The sequence below is a fragment of the Octopus sinensis genome, linkage group LG21 (genome assembly GCF_006345805.1).
Source record: "Octopus sinensis linkage group LG21, ASM634580v1, whole genome shotgun sequence".
Lineage (NCBI taxonomy): Eukaryota > Metazoa > Mollusca > Cephalopoda > Octopoda > Octopodidae > Octopus > Octopus sinensis.
This window is the reverse complement of record NC_043017.1, coordinates 14321785-14347254: the sequence shown is the minus strand read 5'-3', so window position 1 is coordinate 14347254 and position 25470 is coordinate 14321785. Positions and strand designations below refer to the sequence as shown.

At 32.7% G+C, this 25470-nt stretch overlaps 1 protein-coding gene across 2 annotated transcripts in view; it reads left to right on the top strand.

Annotated features, from left to right (window-relative positions):
• LOC115222732 (voltage-dependent calcium channel type A subunit alpha-1) overlaps positions 1-25470 on the top strand; it is a 998519-nt gene that overhangs the window by 841062 nt on the left and 131987 nt on the right. Inside the window, exons 26-35 of one of the 2 annotated variants that reach the window (XM_036511821.1) lie at positions 379-405; positions 4263-4380; positions 4906-5095; positions 6354-6460; positions 8402-8498; positions 9748-9908; positions 10293-10436; positions 12630-12831; positions 14456-14620; positions 23528-23662. In XM_036511821.1, coding sequence (XP_036367714.1) covers positions 379-405; positions 4263-4380; positions 4906-5095; positions 6354-6460; positions 8402-8498; positions 9748-9908; positions 10293-10436; positions 12630-12831; positions 14456-14620; positions 23528-23662 — 1346 coding nt within the window. Of the gene's footprint in view, positions 1-378; positions 406-4262; positions 4381-4905; positions 5096-6353; positions 6461-8401; positions 8499-9747; positions 9909-10292; positions 10437-12629; positions 12832-14455; positions 14621-17311; positions 17423-23527; positions 23663-25470 lie in introns of both variants that reach the window. The other variant, XM_036511820.1, reaches the window with a different exon arrangement.

Here is a 25470-nt window from a genome sequence, read left to right as displayed (position 1 = left end):
ATGCACTTGTCAGAGCTTTAAATGACTATCATAATAACATTTGTGCATTTATGCACACACACACACACACACACACACACATGTACTTTAAGTAGAAACCATTCACTGACTGAGCAAAATAAAATAATGCCATGGGAAACTTTCCCCTCCTCTGCACGAAGAACATGCTGTTAAGTGTAACGTAACGTAATGATGTGAACTAATGTTGTATAAAGCTAGGTTAATTTGCATAAAATGTAAAACTCATTTAATTTCGATTCACTCTAATATTGTTACATATTTTTTTCCTTCTTTAAAGATTCAGTTTATTTTTGAGGTAAATTAATGGTCGAACTTTCTTCAATTACATATTTTTTTGTCATTGATTTTTATTCATAGATGCAAACAGAATCAATACTCAACCAGGTAATGTGTCTTCCAAGGAAGAATGTTCTCTTTTGTAATGATTATGGTGCTGGTGTTGGTGGTGGTGGTGATGGTGGTGGTGATAGTGCTGGTGGCGCTGGTCACTACCTGTCTTTAAAAATTTTTTACTTTAGGAAATCAGAATATTCAATAATTTTCCGCTTGCAACTGTAATTTTCGTTCCAACCAAACTGATGCATGCCGAAAATTAAACTTTCTTTTTTTTTTTTCTTTTTTTTTTTTTGAGAATCAAATAATGACAAAATAGTTTATTCAAATTTTAATTTCTTTAATGAAAAACAAATTCTTTACTAAAATCTTTTACTTCTGCAACAAAAAGCAAATTTTGTTTCATTCGTATTGGTTTGTTTCCTCAAATTCCTTTTGAATTCATTAAAATTCTCAGAAATTAGTAACTTTAATTCTAACTCTAAATTTATCTTCTTTGTGTCTTTAGAAACTTTGAAATTTCTTCTAAAACCTATTGACTGCACATCATTAATATTCAAAGATATCATCACATTTAGAAGATTTTCTTTTCTTAATGGCTCCGCTTGCGTATTCCTTTTGAATATTTCTGAAGGGTTTTAGTTCTTTTAAAGATTCATTTCTCCCATCAGTATTGATTGGTTTTTATATCTTTGGTTTTCACTTTTGTCATTTTTCTTTGTCTTCTCAGTAGACAAGTCATTCGTTCCTTTAGATCAACTTTAGTCATTCAAAACATTTATTACTTTATGTTGAATGAAGTGAAATTGTTTTAAAAACCTTCAGTTCTTTCTTTCTTTCTTTCTTTCTTTTTGTAGTTTAATTCCCTGCAATCTTATTTCACTGAACCCTCATGTTTAGATTTGTCTTCACACTACCACACCAATATTAGACAGAAACATGAAATAATGCAAGCTTTTTCTAGTTTTAAATTTTATTTTTATCTACACAAACATATAGACACACACACACAAAAGTGTGTTCAGTACATCAAATGTAATATATGTTAATTTATGCCAGATAGAGATTACATATTCATGAGCTACTGTTTCCTTACAAATATGTCTATCTAACTGAAGAACAGACCAGGCACAGTTAGAGTTAAGGAGTATGTGATCCCTATTTAATTCACATAAATTAAGATATATTTAAGGAATAAAGAAAGGAGAGAAAAAATCATTCTTTTCCTTGTTGTGACTAAACTTATAAACTAAGTTTTAAATTGCATGTTTCAAATTATTTATTCACCAAACTCTGCATGTTACAAATCACACATATGACCCTTCCATTTCATGCAGCTAAAAGTAAGAGAGAATATACCTATCACTGCAGAAGGTTTTGTCCTCATGTATAAGGACCAAGTAAATAAAGTTCTCTTTGATTTACTGACCAGACATTGTGAGTACAATGACTAAAAACTATGAATTGTACTTCATTATTCCTCATATTTTAGATATTATTCTTTAATAGATTAATCAGAGAAGAATCAGTTGATATTTTCATCTGGGGTTTTGTGACTGGTGGCAAGAAGTTACCCTCAGACCAGAAACCTGACCAAATGATTGCAAGAAAAAGAACTTCATGAAAGGCACATAAGAGCCAGATGGTGGTATGAAACCAGGTGGTGGTTTAAGTCTTCTTCTCAAACCCAGGAATGGCCTCTCTGATATAGTTCCTGTTTATCAAGTTTTACTTACAAATTAGAATCAAATTCCAAAACCCCATAATTGCTGAATAAACTATTTAACCACACAACAGTACCTGCACTTTATATACACATCTATCCACAAGCTTGCACCCTTCACTCATATAACATAGACTGTTATACACCCATTCTTCACGTAGACAGTAACCACACACCTGCACCAAATACATAGACTGCAAAATATGTAATATCTGCTAGAAATAATGGTATTTGGTCCTATTATTTTCAGTCTTATGCATTCTTGTCTTTTAATATCAAATGCTTCAAATGTCTGTCAAATATTTTTACAGTTCCAAAAGCAGAATAAGCATGTTATTCAAAGACAGTTTGCAAAACTACATTTTCTTGTCTATTCACACTTCAGTTTACAGACAAAATTTTCTATTTTTATTGCATGTCAATGAATTCTGTCGGTATATGAAGGTTCTTGTAACTATGAGGTTAAAAAATACAATTTAATGAGAAAGCATGTTAAAACTTCTGAATCACTTATTGGTTGCATGTCGACAATTATTATTATTGATGCCATGACCATTTTCTCATGAGAATTTCTATATTTCATTTGATTGTCACTAAATTCTTTTTACTCATGTATTTTACATTTTTTGAGTATTTCTTTCTCTATGCAAGGTTTCACTTCTGCTGGGTTTCAACATGAACAGTAACTAGTACTATGTCTAGTCTCTAACTTGCTGGATGTTTTCCTTCTTGTAAGGCTAAGAGAAATGATATTGTTTCTTCAGTTGTTTTGTTACAACTATTTCACTGCTACTTCATCTTTCTATCTTGGAATGTTATTCTCCATAACATCCAAAGAAACTTCACAAAACATTTTTATTTCTTCCTCAAAATTCAAATCAGACATGGTTCAATGATACAGAAAAAAAAACTCTTTCGACAACTTTGGAAAACTTTGTTTTGATTGGTTATATTTACTTTAAAGTGTTGCATTCTAGCATATACACACTGTCTCACATTTAGTTATGGGGATGGGTCATGTACAGTAAATTATATTGACCCCCACGACCTAATTGGAATTTTATTGGCTGTGGAAATATGAAGAACAGAATCAGTCTAAGTGAGATTTGCACCTAAAACCCTGAAGGTTTGCAACTAAACACTGCAACCATTTGGTCTTTCATCCTGATTCTGCTGATTCTCTGTCTTTAATTACTCTTTAATTAATTAATTAATAAAAACTTTATGCATTCTATATTTCATATATAAAATTTTCATTTAAAGTGAAAATAAAAATAATATAACAAGAAGAAAAGGTTTAATTTGGTGTCAGACAATTTTTTCAATTAGTAAGCTTCTAAATAAAATTATATTGCTAATTAAAATTATCCAAAATATTAGTATCTGTTTAATGAGTAAAATAATTAACTGAAGTGTGTTAGCTCCCTGTTTTCTTCACACATGCATGCATACACACATACACATGTGTGTGTGTGTGTGTGTGTAAAAGATGTGTTAATGATTTAGCTACTTCCAACTCAGGCAAGTCCTGATATTTCTCTGTTTTCTAGACATGAGAAATAAAATTATGCAATAAATATTGAGAAAGAAGAAATGTCAATATTGCTTAAAGCATGACTACAAGTTTTTATCTTGAACTGAAGCCATACACAACTTTTGTGACTTGAGCTAAATGCCAATTTGTTATCATTGCAAATCCTGAAGATTTATGCATTTTTTAAAAAGCAAACTATTTTTTAGCCTTTATAATTAAAGATATTGCTTAGAATGAAAGTTTTATTTGATAGTTCACTATTTTGTTTTATACAAAATTTCATTCACAAAATTTGCACAATTAAAATTTAAATGAACAGAAATTATATTTTAAAATAAGATATCCAATTTTTAATAAATATTGTTTAAAACCTTCATAAGTGTTATAAATTAGTTGTAGTCAGTTTGTCTTCAAATAAAATAAATTTTCATTGTGAATAAATTATAAATGTAACATTTTTTCTGAGAATAATTAGCAATTTGAAAATTTAATTAATTGTCTGTATTTAATTAAATGATTGTGAGTTCAGATATGTAAATTTATTTTCTCTCTCAAAACAAATATTAAAGAGAAATCTTGAAAGGACAAAATATCTTCTGCTGTGAAACAAGTGAAATAATCTTCTAATTGTATTCCTTAATTTGTTTTCAGGCAGCACTTCTAGTCTGAATATCCAACCCCAAGACGGAAATTCAGAAGAACCTGCATTTGGTGGCCCAAAACCTATGTTGCCTTATAGTTCTATGTTTATTTTCGGTCCGACCAATCCGTAAGTGTCAATTCTCATATCTCTCTAATTAATGGTTTGTGTCAGTATTTAACAGAGTATTTTTAATATTATTGTGTCTTTGTTGCAAGTATGGTCTTGTAAAACCAGCTGTAGAATTACTGGCTCTAAGGATTATTGGAACTGATTTTGTAGGAGATTATTTTAGCTGTTTTATACAATAAATATTTGAATGGAATGAGTTCCCAAAACAAGAACTGCTGCAACAAAAGAATTGCTATAAAACATTTTGTTATACATGTATGTTTGTGTGCAAATGTTTGGATTAAAAATCTAAATTGATTTCATTCCAATCATTATAACTCCTTTGTTAATTACATGATCAAACTCAAACTAGTATTTAATTAAAAGTGACATTTTGTTTCATAGTGTTTAAATTTATTAAACATTTAAATTCTTTTTATAACATACAACAGTACCCTGGCTCTGAACTATTTTAATAAGCTTCCTGAGACCACCTCTAATTTTGTAATCGATCTCACCCGTTTCTCTCTTTCACTTTTGCAGTGTCCGCCGCTTTTGTCATTTTGTGGTCAACCTACGTTATTTTGACTTATTCATCATGATCGTTATTTGTGCCAGTAGTATCGCTCTGGCTGCAGAAGACCCTGTCAACGACGAGTCTGTAAACAACCAAATATTAAATTATTTTGATTATGTTTTTACTGGAGTTTTTACTATAGAAATGTTACTAAAGGTATGTCAGCTCTTTCTATTCCTCTAACTCACACACATACACACATTTATATACACATACATTGACATATACCTACACATGTCTTCATTTCATCCTTCACTTGTCAATGCAAAATCAATGATAATGTTGAGTTCCTTAAAAGTGAGATCTTTGATGGTTGAACAACCCTGTCTATTGTAGGTGCCATGTACATATGATGGTGGTGGTGGTAGTGGTAGTGGTCGTAGTAGTAGTAGTAGTAGTAGTAGTAGTAGAAGAAATAATGCATCTCTTCTGCTGTCCCTGATTTGCCCCTATCATCTCTAAACTCCATTCTCCATCAATCTGTTGTCAAATATGATCAACTTCAACAGTTTCCAGGTCCTCGCTTTTCACCTTTCATTTCATACAGTCAGCGTCTGAGTGTTGATCTTGGTGTAGCTGATTGTCTGCCACATTATGGGGCAGCCCCTTGGTGGTATCAGTAGAGACAGTGAAGTAGCTGGTTTAGATAGAGGAAATGAGAGAGAAAATTAGGAAATAAATATTATACACAGCAATTTGTGTAGGGAATTTAACACGGCTGTTAAAGAGAGTTTAACTTGTTATTGTTTAATCCCATCTTAATCCCTATTGAACCAACATGTCGTCAAAAGTAGTCCTGCCATGACCTTCACATCTTTGTGATGTATATGGGATTACATTGTTGTGTCTTGTCTCTATAGACAATAGATTGTGAATTTTGAGGTGATGTGGCAGCTGTTTCTTGCAGACTGAGTGACCATACAGAGACTCGCTCATTAGCTCAGAGTTGGAAATGTGGCCATATTGACTGTGGCAAGAAATTCTTCAGTTTCTTAGAAATGCCAGACCAACATGCTGTTAAGTAATGAGTGTTAATTATAAATGTTAGATCCACTGGCCAAGTGTGTTAATTGCAACATCTTCCATGTGGTGGACTGCAGGAGTAATAGTTAGACTGTGGCAGTAATAATGGTTAAAGTATACTGATGTGGTCTACCAAAAGTAAAACATGTTTAATGCTGCCATCAATGTGACCAAAGAACAGACATTAATTAATATTCATTAATTTACATACCCTGCCTTTTATACTCAAAATTATTCACATAGATAATGATAATTAATAAAAAAAGTCTTGTCTAATTACATTCTTACTTTACTGTTTGAAAATATAGATTTCAAAACTAATAATGTTTGCCTTTTATTTCCAATTCCTGCAATTTCTCTCACTCTGTTATCTACAAAACTCTATTTTCAGATTGTAGATCTTGGTATAATACTTCATCCTGGCGCTTATTGTCGGGATGCATGGAACATTCTGGATGCAACGGTTGTCATATGTGCTTTGGTAGCTTTTGCATTCAGGTAAGTATTTTAAATTGATTTTTCACTTATTTTGGTTAAAGAATTTAACAAGTACGTTTCAGTTTGGCAAATTACATTTTTTTTTTATGATGAAGAAAAATAAACTATGAAATTTTCTCTTGATTACAATTTTTTTTTTTTTTTTTTTTTTTTTTGCTGGCTTCATTTAAAAATTCAATGTTTTGAAATACAAAATAATTTCTTCAGTAACAATTTTGTTTACCAGTTTTTGATTCTGGCATTGACCTCACTTTTAAATCGATTAATTATGTACCTAAATTATGTAATTACTTAAAAATGATGCTTATAACCAATTACAAAATTTTTGAGAACAACCAAATTCTGAACTATATGTGAGGTTTATGCCTTTCTGCTTTTTATTTTGAATTTGTTCCTCTTAACTGTTTGAAACCAGTTCTCTGAAAAATAAACTGCAAATTTATTCCATCCAGATGGTCTGCCTTGTAATAGCATATTGAAGCCTAATGACCTGGTATTAATTAACCTTGTAATTATCATGGATATATTTTCTGATTATATATCACTTCCGTCTGTGTGTGTGTGTATATATATATATATATATATATATATATATATATATATATATATATTGTTGTGGCTTTGGAGAGTCAATATGCCAATATTGATAACACATGCACCAGTTTAATTTCACTCCTTTATTATTAGTCTGTTGGTTAAATATATATCCAGCTAACTAATTGATCATTTGCTTAACTTATTGATTAAAGCAGTTAATCATATTTTTTATTTTTGTTTGTCAAGCTTCTTTCGGCTTTTTTTTTAATTAAACATTTTTTTTAGTTTGACAAAGTTTTTTCATCACCATTCACAACCTTCTTGCTGACTTATCTCACTCTGAAGGCCATCTTCGTCTATCTGAGACATTATTGTTTGTATGTGTGTGTAGTTAGGGAGAGGAAGTAAAAGTGAGGATGTCTTGTAGGTTTGATTGTGTGTGTGTGTACTCATGGGACTGCTTGTATATATGGGTGTGTTGGTGTGTATGCACAGGCCTTGCTGACTTCTTTTTGAGTTCATCTTTTGTCTTTATCTCTTTGCTTTTGTCTTGTGTCTGCTTTAGGTTTATGGGTTTATGGGGTGGGGTGTAAGGTGTGTTTAAGTTGTAGGGTGTAGTTCTTTCCTGTGAGGAGGGTGAGAAGAATAGGGTAGGTGTGTATGTGATTGTCTGCATGTGTGTGTGCATATCCCTGCATGTATGTGTGTGCATTCCTGTGCACATGTACATGTATGTGAGTGTTCTTGTGTGTATGCACATGTGCATAAGTATGTGTGTGCTTGCATGCATGTGTGTGCGTGCATGTGTGTGCGTGCGTGCATGTGTGTGCGTGCATGCATGTGTGTGCATGCGTGCATGTGTGTGCATGCATGCATGTGTGTGCCTGTGCATATCTGTGTGAATGTGTAGCTATGCATGTCTGTGTGTATGTGTGTTTGTATGCACGTGTGTCTGTGTGTTCCTGCACATGTTTGTGTGTGTGTGTAAGTCACTGAAAAGGTTTCAAATGGTGACGAAAGAACTTTGACGAGCAAGAAAAAAATGGAAATGATTTTCTGTTTAACCAACAAGTTAAACAAATAAATAAGTAAACAAACAATCAATTTGTTAATGGAATCAATATTTAGCCAATTGACTAATAATAAAGGGGTAGAATTGAACTGGTGTACGTGTTGTTAATATTGGTGTAATGATTCTCCCAAGACACAACAAGATTTGTTTCAAGACAGAAATTCACATAAAGAATTTTGCAAACCAAATGCAAAAATGAAGTGTGTGTGTGTATATATATATATATATATATATGAGGGAGAGAAAGATCTTATAAAGTATTCAATTAGTAATATTTTAGAAATATTATTAATTACTAATTATTAATATCGGGATTTCATTGTATTTTTTAGCGACAGCGCAGGAGGAAACCTTAATACTATCAAATCATTACGTGTTTTACGTGTACTTCGTCCCTTAAAAACCATTAACAGAATTCCAAAATTAAAAGTAAGTATTTTAAATTTTTATCAAATATCTCTGTAGTTTTTAATATTTTGTGATGAAATCATAAAACGATGAAGCATAAAACATGGATTCCAAAAGAATTTGTACCTTTTGATAATTTTGCTTATTGTGAGGAATGAAGCTGTTTAACACTTTATAGAAAGGTGAAAGGATGATGGAAGTAAGGACAGAGGGATTATCAAGGGAGGATCTAGAAGATAGGGCAAAATATAGAAGACTGTTTAAGGCTCACAAGGCTAACCGTTGCCTTAACAGTGAGGTTGGTCCCAAAATACTTTTTTATTCAAAAGAATAGGTAAAATAGAATTTCTTTTTCACTCTTCCCACCAACCAAGCTTCATGGGAGCTACTGTTTTTGAATTTGATTTTTGTTGCAATGCAAACCTCATCAGTTTCTTCTGATTGTGGAATTTGCCAATAAATAAAAAATTAATATTTAGTACCTTCCAAATTACATTTCAGAGTCAGAATGAGACATCATCATTATTATTATATCCTAGATGGTGTTTTACTACCAATGTTTAGTGAGCATTGGTAGGTTTAGAAATGTCTAGTACCATTTCTACACCTGAAATATTTGTATATGACAGGTTTTTGTGTTTCCAATTATAATAATTTCTTTTCTTTATATTTTTATAATTTTCTCAGTTGAATTAAATCAATTACATAGATTATGTTGAAGATGAAGGTTGACAATCTAATTTTCTTTTCAAACTCTCCACACTATACACAATCTCCCTGATTAGACCCCTTCTATATATTTACATGCTTTACACATTTCCCTTGATTGGATATCCCTTGACTATATCCACACAACATAAACTCCCTGTCTATACACCTAACATTTCTATTTTAAAATCAATTTTAAAGCAGAAGTAAGGGAAATACACCTTGCCTGCATCCAAGTATGTCACCAACATCTAAAACCTCACATGTCAAACAATAAAAAGAAAAAGAAAGATCGCTTAAGACAAAAACCAGTAATTTTATATGAATTTTGCTGTATCTTGTGTGTGTGTGTGGGGGGGTTATTGTATCAATAATATAAATTGTATTTTGATTATAGGTGCAACCCCCACACATTCACTCAAAATCTTATCCTTGGTACAGAAAAAATTCCCCCTCCCCCACACACACACATTGTTACACAGTTGTTGGTTATGTGTTATGCTTGATTGGATGGTAAATCTAAATGATTCTAAACAGTATTTTTTCTTTTTTTCATTTTCAGGCTGTGTTTGATTGTGTGGTGAACTCATTAAAGAATGTATCCAACATTCTTATTGTATATCTTTTATTTCAATTCATTTTTGCTGTAATGGCTGTGCAATTATTCAAAGGAAAGTTTTTTTACTGTACAGACATGTCAAAATCCACACGAGAAGAATGTCAGTAAGTTACCATTCTCTCAGTCTTGCTTCTTAACCATTCCTTACTTAGATTTCTAATGGGAGACATTCTTAATGTTTTAGTTAATTTTGAAAAAAGAGAATTTTCAGGGATTTAATTCAACAACTAAGTGGCAAATTTGCAGAGTCCTTACATTGTTGCTTAGAATACCTTGTGATTTTTAGTTTGGGATCTATGCATTCTGAGTTCAAATCCCTTCAATGTCAATTTGCCTTTCATTCTTTCAGGAAAGTACTTTTTGTACCATTCAAGTATTGGGTTTGATGTAATTCCCTTTCCCCATCCCCTAAAATTGTTGGCCTTGTTCCAAATTTTGAAACTGTTATTCTTATTCTTATAATGTTGTTGGTATTATTATTATTACAGGGGTCAATATTTTGATTATGAAGATAAGTCAGATAAACCGCGCGTTAAGAACCGGGAATGGCTCCGGCAAGATTTCCATTACGACAATGCTATGTATGCAATGCTGACATTGTTTACTGTCACAACAGGAGAAGGTTGGCCAACGTAAGATCAAACAGCTTTCTACTTTGTGTTTGAGTTTTCTGCTTTGTAGTTTCGTTTATCAGTTCTGCTATGGTTCCATTCACATTTAGGGCATACATTATATGAATTTTAAATTAATCCCGTGTTTCAATTTAATAAACCCAAACCATGTCTAAAATTGAAACCTTACCTACTAAAGACCGCACTGTTTTTCTTGTTTCCACATTTTCTGTTTTAATCCTTTAGCATTTAAACTCACCAGATCTGGCTTCTCACACCTACCCTACAATATCATTATAAAAATAAACTATCACATGATTGAAATCTTGAAGCTACAAGATAATGCAAGATTCATTCAAAACAACGGACATAAATAAGCATTACATTAGACAGGGTCATCTAAATGCCAAACGATCAATCCATTCTACTAATCTAGTTCTGCTTTGGAGTTGTCTCCCTTGCTGTTGCTTGCTTGATTTAAACGTTGATCAAAAAGCATACCTCACTTTGATACAAATAAAATTTTATTTTATTAAAGTAACCATACTGACCACATTGTGTTACTGCAACTAAATTTGTTCCAGGGCTTAGGTCAACCTAACCTTTCTTTGAATCCTCAACCCTTAATGTAAGCATGGGACCACTGTTTTGATGTCTAAATTTTGTGGAACCCATTACTCTACAACTGACCAAAAAGAGAGAAAGAAGACAAATAAAGCCCAGTACTTGACTGCTAATTTCTTACAATCAGCCAATATCATCTGGATGGAATGTCACAGTCTCTTGTTCTGACATGAGTCAATAACTTGAACAACTTTCTAAATATGGAGAGAGATACAAACAATTTGTTTTCTTTCTCCTTCATAAAAATCTTGTATTTCAAAGAAGAAAAATTAAATGTAATCATTGATGAGAAGAACAATAAAACAATGCCGGACACACACTTCAATCTTCCTTCCACAAATATGCTGTGTCTCTGCCTCTCTCTGCTGACTGATCTGATGTCTCCTCTTAGGACCACCAGACCTACTCATCTCTTCCCCTCTCACCACATGTAATGTGCTAATCCTTTCAGTTCCTCTTCTCAGTCCTGCTTCCCCTGAGCATCATCCCACCGCAATCCTCCCAGCTGCTGTTACATTGATATCACTAGTGTTACGGATCCTATGGAGATCACAGAAATAGCCTCTACATCCAGAACAAACAATTATCAAAAGAGAATTAGATTAACTACACAGACAATGTGACACAACTGTAAAATGGTGACACATTAGTGTTGCATTATTAAAAACTATGCCAGCACCAACGTAACTCTCTGATTATTGCATCTGACCTTAAGGGTAGATGAAGGTAAAAACCTTACTAGCCACAGTATTTCTTTGGGAGGTAGAGTAAAGTAACTTGCCTAACTACACAACACCTTTATTGTTTATTGTTTTCGGTGAGTAAGGATTAACCTAATATGGTAATCCTTCCCTTGCCCAAATAATTTATGCTCTTAATTGAAACTATACATGTAGTGAAGAGAAAATTGTTAGGTTTAATTTATTTTGTTGAAAAAAGGTAAATAAGACAAGCTTGAAGAGAATGGTGGAGGGGAGACATGCAGTGGGAAGGAAGTGTTTGGTGAGAAATGGGGAAATAACTGTGAACAAGTTTCTGTCTTATTAAATTTATTCATTGAACTTTCGTCTTATAAGTTGACATCAGATGTTAGATGACTGAGAAAAGGTAGCAATGAAGAAGGAATGAACTTTGGTATAAACATGGCAATGTAAGACAAAGGCTGCTATGAAATACCTCATGTGTAAAGTTAAAAAAAAGAGGAACCTATTTCTGGTTGGGCTAACATGGTTAATATGATGTTTAAAGCTGTGTGAGGCAGCAAACTTTATAGAAGACAGGATAAAATGTCTTTCAGGACTTACTTTGGATGTTTGACATCCAAGGTTTATATTCTATCAGAATAACCTTTACCTTATATTTGAGTGTTGTTAATAAGTACCAGTCATATATGAGGAACCAGTTCAGTCAACCACAATTCTCTGTCACCAACATTTGTGGCTTTCTATCAATGTGAGAAATATTTAGTTTCATTTTTATCTAAACTTTATTCCAAAACCAAATATTGTTTTTGATTTCAAATTTAATAAATATATTTAAATTGACAAATGTATTTTTATTAATAAATATATTTTTTCTTTTTTTTTCTAGAGTTTTGAAGAATTCCATGGACTCCACAAACGATGATATGGGACCAAAACCTGGCTCCCGAATGGAAATGGCAATATACTACGTTGTGTTTTTCATTGTCTTTCCATTTTTCTTTGTTAACATCTTTGTGGCCTTAATTATCATAACGTTTCAAGAGCAAGGAGAAAACGAATTAGTAGATCAAGATTTAGATAAAAACCAGGTATTTGACATTTCTTAGTTCTTCTTTCTCACTTTTCGTATTTTATAATTATAATAATAATGAAATTCTTGTATACAGTGCTCAGTGCACCACAACTTGTCAAAAGTGCATATAAAGCATATGCAGTAATGTACAAATGTCTGGGAAGTGAACAGTGTATGAGTCAGATACATGCTTGCGTGTGTATGGAGGAGAGAAAATCAGGTGTAGTGTAGGCGAATCTCAGGAAGCATGGGAATTTTGAAGGATGCAGTGCTCCGACAACTAACAACTGATGCCGGCAGTTTGTTTCTTGCTTCAGCAACTCTTAGCGTGAAAAAATGTTTCCGAAAGTCATGGGAGCTGTGCTGCTTTCTGACTTTGTAAACATGTCCACAGGTGTTAGACAGGTGGAGTTTGAAAAGGTGCTCAGGGTTATTGTTTGTAAGATGGTTGATAATTTTATGGGTGTCTGCCAAGTCAGCTGCCAGACGTTGGAGTTTCAATGTATCCATACCCAGGGAAGTAAGGCGTTCAGAATATGGCAAATGCCTGATGGAGGGTATTCTCTTGGTTGCACATCGCTGAACGGCTTCCAGATGATTAATATCCTGGGCAAGATTGGGGTTCCAGACTGGTGATGCAAATTCCAGGTGAGGTCACACCATAGCTATATAAAATCTCAGATAGATAGCCAGAGAGTGGCTCACAAAGGACTTGGTGAGTGATGCCAAGACACCCTCAGCCTTCTTGGCAATTTTAGCAATGTGTTTTCTTCCATCTTTCACCACAGTCTGTTAACAATTGAATTATCAGATTATCACTTAATATTTTCCCTGGTCTTACAAATTAAAATTATTTTTCTTTTCCTTTCTCTTTATTAAGGATTATGTGATTTGTGTGCAATTATATTAAAGTTCATTAACTTCTTAATTCTAGCAGAGAAGGTTAATTCCTAACCCTTCACAGGCTCTCTGAGACTAGTCAGAGGAGGGAAGATATCTTCAGATGGTACCTCCAATGGTTGGTGGTGTTTAGAAGGCCATGTGTATGACCCCTTCTTGACTAAATTACTTTTAAAATACATGAAACATATTCCCTACCTCCATATAAGATCCATAAATACTTATATACGAAAATATGTGGCCAAACCTGAGCATCAGATACAATTAGTTCTTTGTTGGTTACAATGGTGAGTGTTCCTGTTCAGTGGAACAACCTGCCCATGAAATTAATGTGCAAGTGGCTGAGTATTCCACAGACATGCATACCCCTTAATGTAATTCTCAGGGAGATTCAGCATGACACAGAATGTTACAAGGCTGGCCCCTTTGAATAACAGGTACAATTCATTTTTTGCCCTCTGAGTGGGCTGGAGCAATGTGTTTTAAACACAAAGTGGTTAGAGTGTTCAACTCACAATCCTCAGTTCGATTCCCAGTGGTGTGTTTTGTCCTTGAGCTTTGTTTCACATTGCTTTATCATATTTTATTTGCTTTAAAATATGTTTTGACAAGAAAATCTTTTGGAAACACTGGTCTCCAGAATCTTCAAGAATGTTGTCTTATATATAAGCTGTACTGAATCTAATAATTGCTATTTCAAAATTTGGTCGTTTATGCAATATTGTTTTCTTACATTTCAGAAACAGTGTATAGAATTTGCCATTGAAGCACGGCCATCATGTCGATATATGCCCAAAAATAAAAATTCCTTAAAATACAAAATATGGAAGGTTGTTGTGTCACCTAAGTTCGAATATGTCGTCATGATACTGATTGCTTTAAATACAGTCGTCCTCATGATGAAGGTAAATTCGTCCTTCATGTTTCTCTTTTATTAAATTCTCTTTCGATTTTTTATTGTCCTTATTAAGAATTAGTAACTATACAATGTCAGCATAATTGATAGTAGTAACTGACTGTTATTAATTTGTTTTTTAACGATGAATCTATGTTTTAGTAAATTATAAAGCACAAATGGTTTATTTTGTAAAGATGCTTTTGAATTTAAAGATAGAAACTTATAAGGGATGGGTACAGTTAATTAAATTGTCCCTATTAAAATCATAGCATATTAAAATCTTATGATAGCTTGTAATTATATGATAGCTTGTAATTATGATAATTGTTAATTAGAAGTATAATTTTCTACTGTCTACATAAATTAAATCATTAAAAAAAATTTTATTTGGAAATATTTAAATTTTATCTAATTTCTAGATTAGTTTCTTGTTTTATGTTGTTTTTCTGAAGAAATAGCAAAACTATGGCAGCTAAGTAAAATTATTGTTTTATTCTTCATGTTTACTGACTTTTGTTTCAGAAAAATATACAGGGAAATATAATAGTATTTTACTATAAAGGATGGGAAATATCAGGAAATTTTATATCATTTGTCTAGACAGAAGAGAAAATAGTGGAAAAGTATTTCTTTAAATGACAAGAACTATTGGGAATTGTTTGTCTCACTGTAAAAGAGTGGAAATATCAGGAAATACACACACACAGGCCCCTATCAACCATCATAACCTCTCTGTCTTTATCAATCTCATAAATCCACTTTCCCTTTCTGATATTGATTGATTGATTGATTCTAGTTTCAGCTCATGAGCTGTGGCCATGCTGGGGCACCGCCATATGGATTGGATTGTTTATTTGAGGCAGTGTCTTCTAATTATATGCTCTGCTCCTTACCTACATACTGATAACCCTTTAAAGCACAGCATTGTGGCATACCTATTTTAAAACTGGTCAACACTGTTATGGTATTGATATATATTAAAGGAAGATAATCTAAGCATTATTATCAGCCAGTTGAATGATAATCTATTAGGAATAAATCTATAGTTTATTACAAATTTTTATAAGAACCTGATGCTGGAGACACTTTAGGCCTGTCACAGAGGCTCTTTCAAGTGATAGAACTATGATCAAATGTCTTCAGTTGATGCCATGCAGTTATTGCTGATAGAAATAGCATCAAGCTAGAAAAGATATGCTAAATGAAAACTATGACACCCAGAAAAGCCAAGATATATTTCCTTCTGTGAAGGACTAGGGCAGGTGGCAGGATGTTGTGAGACCCATCCACTCTCTACTGTCAGGAGATAATGATTAATTATATCTGAAACGTATTAGGCAGACAGGAAGACAGAGCTAGACAAAGCATGTCATTTCATCTAGTTTCTGTTCAGAGCCTCTAATCCTCATCATCTACATAAGAACTGTTATATATATATATATATATATATATATATATATATATATATATATTCACAGTCTGTTGCACCCTGCTGTACATTAAAATATTGTTTACTCCATGGAGATACCTGTGTATGATTTAATTTCATGTCAGGTGCCAACATTCATATAATTCTGGAAAGATCTGTTTATTAAACTATTCCTTGTTCATCATTTGGTGTATTTCTTGCTGGCTTACAGTTGGATCTATTGAAATGCAGGTTTGATTGTGAGGCTGGAATATTTGCAACCACAGAGTTTTAGGATCATCCCATTGTATGACACCTGGGGATCAGATTAATCCCTTGTGAATAAAATTTGGTTGATGGAAATTGTGGGGACGCCCATCACACACACGCACATATATATATATATATATATATATTTAGCTTGCTAGTTAACTAGCTAGATGATTGATAGATAGATAATACATAGAGTAATTGGCCCCTTGCCTTCCCCCAACAACATGTAAAAGCATAGTCTGTTTGTTTCATACCTAAGCCAGCAGCAGTTAAACAGGCAACCCTTCCCTCCCGTCTCCACCACCACCATCAAATTCACTTTGTGGGAACATTGGAGAGTACCCAGTAGTGCCAGAAACAACAGCTAACCATGTGGTGTTGCACAAAATGTAGACTCTTACGTCTTTATCTTATCTCTAATTACTGGTACCCTGACCTCTAAAGCTTCATCTGTACTCTCCATGATTATAACACCCCTATCAAATCAATTCAAAGAAAGGAATGTTTTTATTTTCCTTCTTGTCGTTACTACTACTACTACTACTACTACTACTACTACTACTAGGGCTGCTGCTGTTATAATAATTGTTGTTGTTGTTGTTTTTATTGTTATTAATGCGAAGTTAGAGTTTTATCTGTAATGAAGTATTTCGTTAAAAATGAAGTAAAATTTGATTTGATTAAATGAACATTAAATTGGATGACTAATGACTCATACAATGAGAAAATAAATATTTGAAAATGGTTAATTTTACAAAGTTAATTAGTAATTAATAGATGTCGTTAACTGTATCATTTATGATAATAATAATCTCACTATTGACACATGAAGTATTATATTTCCAATATTTTACTAATGCTTTCTTTCAGAATTAATGCTTCATTTCATTTTTTGTTTCTTGAATATTGTTGTTGCCTTCTGTCTTTCTTTTTTTTTTCTTTTGTTTTAAATCGTTCGTTGGTATTTTTGTCTAGAAAGAAAATAAGCTCATTATATTTTTTCCCTTTCTTTGTCAGTATAATGGCTCGTCACATGAATATAAAAATGCTCTTCAGAAACTTAATTTAGCATTCTCAGTGTTGTTCACAATAGAATGTGTGCTGAAATTAATGGGATTTGGCATAAGGGTAAGCCAGGAAACATAGGGTCTCAAAGATTGTTCTCTTGCTTTCATTTTTTTCAATTTCTAGCTGCTACCTTTGCAAGGTTATCAAAAGACCCTATTTTACTAAATTCAACTTCATTTTCACTAAGTTGTCCAATTTTAATGGACAAATATAAATCAGCAAACCTATTTTCTCGTTAAACAATTAATGGCAAGGGTGTTTCTTCTTTTTGTTCTTTTTCTCAATACAAATGAATTAGGAGGAGACTTTTCAGCTTTTCACAGTATTGCAAAACATTCTACATATACATACATATATTCACACATGTGTGTGTATATATACACACACGTGTGTGTGTGTGTGTGTGTGCATAATGCAAATATATATGGGAGGGACAGAAAACAAAGCCAACTATTGTTGAATATTTAAAACTCACAAAGTGTCTGGGGAACAGGAGTTTGTATTTCATGCGTGTTATTCTGACATAGACCCATCAGAACATTTTCAGTGTAAGACAAGGGAGAGTGTGGAACAGAATCTTCAACTTGTAACAGTCTGGAACTATTTTGGTAGAACAATTTCTTATGATAAAATGCTAGGAGATAGCAATGAAAACCCTGAAGAGAGTTTGGGTACTGTGTGGAAATTCTTTCATTTCTCGCAGAAATTAAAATTTATTGAACTCTCTTGGAACTTAATAATAATGTTGTCAATACAGCTCTTTACAAAAATCCTTGGATTCTGGTTTCTATCAGGTGTGAGTCATATTTTTCATGTTGAATAACCCTGTCAAACGGTTTAATTCTGCCTCATAAATAAATTGACCTCACAAGACTACGAAATAGTAATATTATTAAAAATATCAATTCATAGTATATAAAACTGAAAATAAAACAGTAAGTACAAAACAAAAGAGTAAGTAAACTTCAGACCAGGTACAGGCATGTGGCTAAGGAGTTTGTTTCATAGCCACATAGCTAGATTCAATTTCACTGCCTGACACCCTTGAGCATCTTCTTTGAATGAAGTTTAGTAGACAGAAATAGTGTGAACTCCATTGTATACATGTATATATGTGGATATGTAAGTGTGTATAATATATATATATATTATATGTATATATATATATATATATATATAATATATATATATATATATGTATGTATATATATATATATATATATATATTATATATATATATATATATATATATATATACTTTATTTAAAGCAGCAGAAAATTCAACAAAATCTGTTACTCTGAGTTTCCCGTTGCTGATTTTGTTGAATTTTCTGCTGCTTTAAATAAAGCATATTACTCTACCACTGGTATTTGAGTACTCTTTTTTCCACCTTGTTTCACATTTATGTGTTTACTCCGGTATATATATATATATATATATATATAATATATATATATATTATATATATATATATATATATATATATGTGTGTGTGTGTGTGTGTGTGTGTGTGTGTGAAACAAGGTGGGAAAAATAGTACTCGAGTACCAGAGGTAGAGTAATATGCTTTATTATTAAAACTGCAAAAACATCACAAAAAACTGCTGCTCAGAGTTTCACGTTCCAGTTCATCAGGCAGATTCTGGATCACAAACAGGAATGTGACACTCTGAGTAGCAGTGTTTTTGTGATGTTTTTGCAGCTTTAATCATAATATATATATATAAAAACTTAGATTTGTATATATATATGTGTGTGTGTGTCCCCATGTAAATCCCTTTGTCAAAAACCATAAGTTACCAGTTCTATGAAATCAGCTACAGACTTAAATAAATTCTAGGATTTGTTTAATTAACTAAAACCATTGTAGACTGTGCTCCCACATGGCCACAGTTGAATAACTAAAACCAGTAAAAGCAAAACAATTTATTTAGCAGGAAATAATTCTAACCAGAGAATCCAATAACCTTTACAAGTTTTTTTAACACTTTTTCTCTGGCTCCTGAGTGCTGTGTTACTCTAACCAGTTTACAAAACACTTGTCTTGCATTAACCCCATTTGCATATGCAAATGAATCAAACAGTTGTAGTGTGTAATTATAATACTGTTATGGCTAAGTGATTTACAAGTTTCCTTTACAAATGTGTGACTTTGAGTTCAATCCTACCAACAGAACCTTAAGCATATATCTTCCATCCTGACATCAGGTTCACCAAAGCACAGTGAGGGAAATTTGGTAATACAGGGCCTAGTTGTAGATGATTCCTGCTTTGAACATTTCATTTTAATACAATAATTATATAAACTAGATGGGTTGGCTCATAATTTGGGCTGTTCCATAATTACAGACATGGATGCAACTTTATGGCTCTACTAAGGAGAATTCCAAATGGATTTATAGCATCTTCATTCATTCTGTGACCTTGAAGCCCTTTAACAATTTTGTTGGTTGATTCCATTATCTTTGGGTTAGGGTTAGGCAACCATAGTTTGAAGTCAATCAGTCTTGTGACTGAAAGTTGGTAAATAGAAACCGTCTTTAAGCTTCCCTTGGGAAGTGGTGAATTTAATCTTAAATCAGTTTAGCTCCACCAAACTTCCCTCTTACGTGCCTTTAACAGACTCCACTGTTGCAAGTATTTGGGTCAGGTCACATTCTAAAAGTCCTTTCCTACCATTCAAGTTTTAGACTCTTGGCTAACGGACAACAGTACTTCTCTTCCACTTTTGTGATGTGAAAAAGATTTCAATGACAAATATACAAACTTCATTAAAAAATAATAATCTAATTAATTTTAGTTTTCACATTGAATTTAAATTAGAAAGTAAATGTATCATCCACAGTCGGGGTGTGTTTCCATTGGATCTACTTGAGGAATTCTGCAGTGTTAGTTGAGATGATAATAATAATAATTGCTTAAGTAACAAGAAGATGGATGTACAACGATCCCAAGTTTTGGCTGACATGTTGTTATATGCCCATCTGGTTAGGGAGACACAAACCTTTATGTATAGATGTATCTGATGAGACCCAGTCTTCAAAACGGATGCAACACAACATTCTGAAAGGATTCCCACCCATAAGGGACAGTAGCAGGATGGGTGGAATTGACAGTTGTACAAAAGAAAGATTAATACCAAATCCATTTTCTCATTACTGAAACATTTATTATATATCTTTTGTGTGAAAAGTCTGGCTGCAAACACGTTAGCATATGTCAGGTGCATACAATTGACAACACAGTTAAGATTTATTCAGTGAGTTCTATTCAACACATGTTTACACGTGGAATCCATTAGATGAAGGCATTTTCAAAGTTTTGGCCGATAAAGTTGAACTGAAAAACCCTACAACGAGGCATGAATTGCACGAAGCCGTCTTGTAGTCTTGGGAAGAGCTATCTGAGCGGAAAATTTGTGGATGTATTCAACATCAAACTCGTGTTCAGCGTTAAATAGTTGTCTGTCGTGGTGGTAACAGATTCGTGTAATAAATTTTGTGTTTATTTTTGTTTCATAATATATATTTTTTCGGATGAAGCCAGACTTTTCACACAGAGGGTATATATATATATATATGTGTATGTATATATGTATGTATGTATATGTATGTATGTATGTATGAATGTATATGTATGTATATGTATATATATATATATATATATATATATATATATATATATATACATATATATATATATATATATATACATATATATATATATATATATATATATATACATATATATATATATATATATATACACATATATATATCCCCTCTGTGTGAAAAGTCTGGCTGCATCTTACCGTTTTTACCAATATACATACATATATATATATATATATATATATATATGACTACCTCTCCTACAGGGAATTTAGGCCTTGGTATCTAAAAATATATACATATGTATGTATATATATATATATATTTAAAAATTGAGGGAGATAAATTAATATTAATTTTAATATCAATTTAAAACCAGTAGTCCAGCATTCAAAAAATCTGAGGAGTCAGAGAAAATTCAAATATATGTGTATATTGGCAGGGCTGGCCTGCTAGGTAGCCGGCCAGAATGCTAGAAGAAGATCATCAACGATCAAACTACAAGGGAAATAAATTCTCTAGAGGAAGAATTCAGCGAACACCAGAACCAACATATGTCCTGCCCGCCAAAGTTGGTTCTGGTGTTCGCTGAATTCTTCCTCTAGAGAATTTCCCTTGTAGTTTGATCGTTGATGATCTTCTTCTAGCATTCTGGCCGGCTACCTAGCAGGCCAGCCCTGCCAATATATACATATATATATATATTATATATATATATGTGTGTGTGTGTGTGTGTATGTATATGATATATAATTGTTAAAGAGGACAACAAACATTAATGCAAGACAAACATCTCAAGTCATATACATTATTATTATTATTGTTTCTGAGATATCCCAGAATATGGGATATTCCATCATCAGAGACAAATAGGGAAAATAGGAAAATATTCATCTCCGATGGCAGAATATCCCATACTTTGGGATATCACAGAAACAGCTGTAAGACTGAATTCTTCCAATAATAATAATGTTTATAACTTGTGATGTTTGTCTTGCTTTAACATTTGTTGTCCTCTTTAACAGTTATCGATCTGCTATATTGGGAATCAACAAAGGTTCCATGATTCCCATCTCAGCTATGACCTTGCAGTCCTGGTAATCTGTTACAGCACTTACCCAGCATACTTAGTCATTTAGATCACCTGTGAACTAAACCCCCATATTTTGTGCGTGTGTGTGTGTATATATATATTGTTTCCCAGTATCCTATCAGCTATAGTTAGCAATGTGCATCAGCAGAAAGTTCACTCTCTCTTCAATGATATATGTATACTAGGATACATACACATATATATTGTGTGTACCACTAACCTACACTAATGCTATATGTTATCAAACATATATCAGTTACTCTAATATTGTATCTACCAAGTCTGCCAAGGGTTCTTTGTCACTCTGTTCTCTTACATCAGATCTTATTGCAAAATCAAGAATTGATCTCTTTATTAAGGAGTCAAACAATCAGAGAAATTTTAGTAGTTTTTATGGAGCTTTTCACAATCTGAAAGGTAGCAGCTTTTGGTACTTTAGAGATCTTAAAGCACTTACTGTTTATTTTTTTCAAAGCTGTGATGTTCAACAGTCAAAAAAGAAAACCAAACTCTTCTCATGATATTTGGAACATTATTAATTCTTGGCACAAAATATTATTTGATTTCAATAAAATGATTCTCTGTGAAATAACATCTTTAATTTTGTGCATCGCTTATTACCTATACATATGTGTGTGTATGTGTGTACACACATGCAGAGATATGCACACATACATATGCACACGTAGGTATATACACACTTGTAAATATTTTGCGCGCGTGTGTGTATATATATATATATACACACACACATACATACACATACACACACACACACACCACACACACACACACACACACACAACACACACACACACACACACACATGTAAATGTTTGTACATCTCAGCTTTAGCTAAACAAATTCTTTCATTTCTCCATTTTTCTGGGTTTCTTTCAGTTCCAATATTGGCTTTACCTATGTTGCTTCTGCTGTCATTTCTTTTCCTTTTTTTTTTTTAAACTAGAAAAAGTTGTTGAGGAACTAGGTTTTGTTTTGCTTGTTCTAGGATGTTAGGCAACTGTAATCTTCTTTCCTCTCGGATGCTAGCTATGGATGCTAGATTTACTATGAATCACCAAATATTCAATCTTGTAGACACCATCAGCAATTACCTCCATCAAGTGTATCTCACTCATCCTACTTTGATTAATGCTACTATTACTACTACTACTACTACTACTACTACTACTACTAATAATAATAATAATAATAATAATAATAATGGTGATGATGATGATAACAAAGCAGAAGATTGTGATTGATTTAACGGCTGTGTTAGTAAAGTAAATGATGGTATTACTTGATTGAATATTTGTTGGTGTCTGAGCATGTTTAAAATATATTGAGACCAGTCACACAGGAAATACAGAGCAATCAATAAACAGGCAAGTATTTTAGTATGGATTTCTTACATATATATAGTAATATTGTTTCTTGGTATTTTGTTCCTTTTTCAGTTCTATGTCAACCCTTATCCTGAACCGAACCCACAGGCCAAAATCTTCCTGAACGTTCAAAAATACATAAACATTGCCTTCACTATTCTTTTCACCATTGAGTGTGTTCTGAAGTTACTTGGATTTGGACTCAAGGTTCAAAACTGTATTATGTTGGCTGCTGCCTTTTGTTGAGTGTCCTCTATGTTAGTACCTGCCAACTGAGCTCCTCCTCCTCCGCCTCCTCCTGCCCCACCCCATCAAAAAAAACCTTTTGTTTCCTTTTGTTGCACTTTTGTAGACATAATATAAGTTTTCTTTTCTTTTCTTTTTTTTTTTTTTTACGTATTCCCTATTTATCTCTTAAGCACTCATCATTCTCCTTTCTTGCAATAAGACAACTATTTTTTATTTTATAGCAAAATTAGCTGTAGTGGGTGTGATATTTCTAGTGGTTGGGCATCTTTCTTGCAATGATAAAATGATAATATTAATCCACAATCTGACAACTGTTTCACCAGAATAGCTGTAATGGGTGTGGCTGCCAGTCCTGGTAGGTGTTCTAGTGAGTGGGTCACTACAATCTCTAAGTGAAGGACTCCTTCCAGATAAAGTGTGACAGATTGATCAGTTAATGAAGTAACATTAAAGTTTAAAAATAGAAGTGTGTTTGATCTGCTAGAAATAGTAGACTAATCTCCTTTAAATCGCATCCTACGATCTTAAATGAACTTTACTTTGGAAGTGTAGTCTCCTGTGTGTGTGTGTGTAGATATGTATGTTTATATACAAACTCACAAAAAGAAAAGAAATTGATGGTCAACTCAGGACTGTTGTTGATCATAGATCTATTCATAAAGAGCTGACCTAAGGTTATATAGATGGATGGGCAGATAGATAGATGAATTCGAAATTTTGGAAGTTTTTGTGTTTATTTTCAGAAGATTTAAGTAACTCTTCATCTCCAATTCTAATTTGTTCTTCCTTTATGCGAAAACAAACAACCCATTATCATCAAATTCAACTTTATCTAAAATCATAAAATCTTTGCCATATTTGACGCTGTCATCTCACCCAACCAGGCAACTGCATCACAAAGCAGAAGGTAAAGACTTTGCTAACCTCGTTAGTAATTCTAATTGAATTTATTAATTTAGAATAGACATGAAATTCGAAATAATTACAATTTGTAGAATCTCCCTATAGATTTACTTATCTAGTCCATTAATTACTCTCATGGCCGAACCTCTTTTTTTAGCACCACCTATTCTTGAAACACTTCTGCAGTTGCTGTTTTGATTGATTTTGATAAAACTTACAACACTAATATTGAATTTGAGGGATTATCATTTAGTCTTTGTAATATTCTTTGAAGAATATTAAAGGAGAATAAGAAAAAATTCCAAAAATCATGTAGACTTCGCCTGGGAGTACGTTTTTGATGGTAGCAATTAAATGAATCACTTATTTTCAAATATATTTTTGGACTTTGAAATTATAAATGGTTTTGAGAAATGTCTTATTTAATTATGCTTTGACTATTTTAGTTTCTCGCTAGAAACATTGATTATTACAGACAGCTAATTATGGCTTCACAATCTACAATTCTTGAGGGTTTATCAATCCATTTTGCAGTTAAAGATTGCAACAAGATAATTTTCTCATAATTGCCTCTTAATAATTAATAGTCAAGTAATATAATATGTTTGCTATGTGCAGCTTACAACACCGAGTAACACCAGCCACATGAGCTAAACGAAAGAGCAGCGTCTGTATATAATGCTAGTTCCGGAGAGTTCAGTGAGCCGTCTGAAATAGAAAAACTTGTCTTACTCTTCCTTATTTTTATCTCATGTTTAATTATTTCTTTCGTTATCTCATTCATCCATGAACTCAAGGATCTCTTCACATGCATCAGTTTCTTAATTTAGTCATCATTCCATAGACATTAAAGGATGAAATGA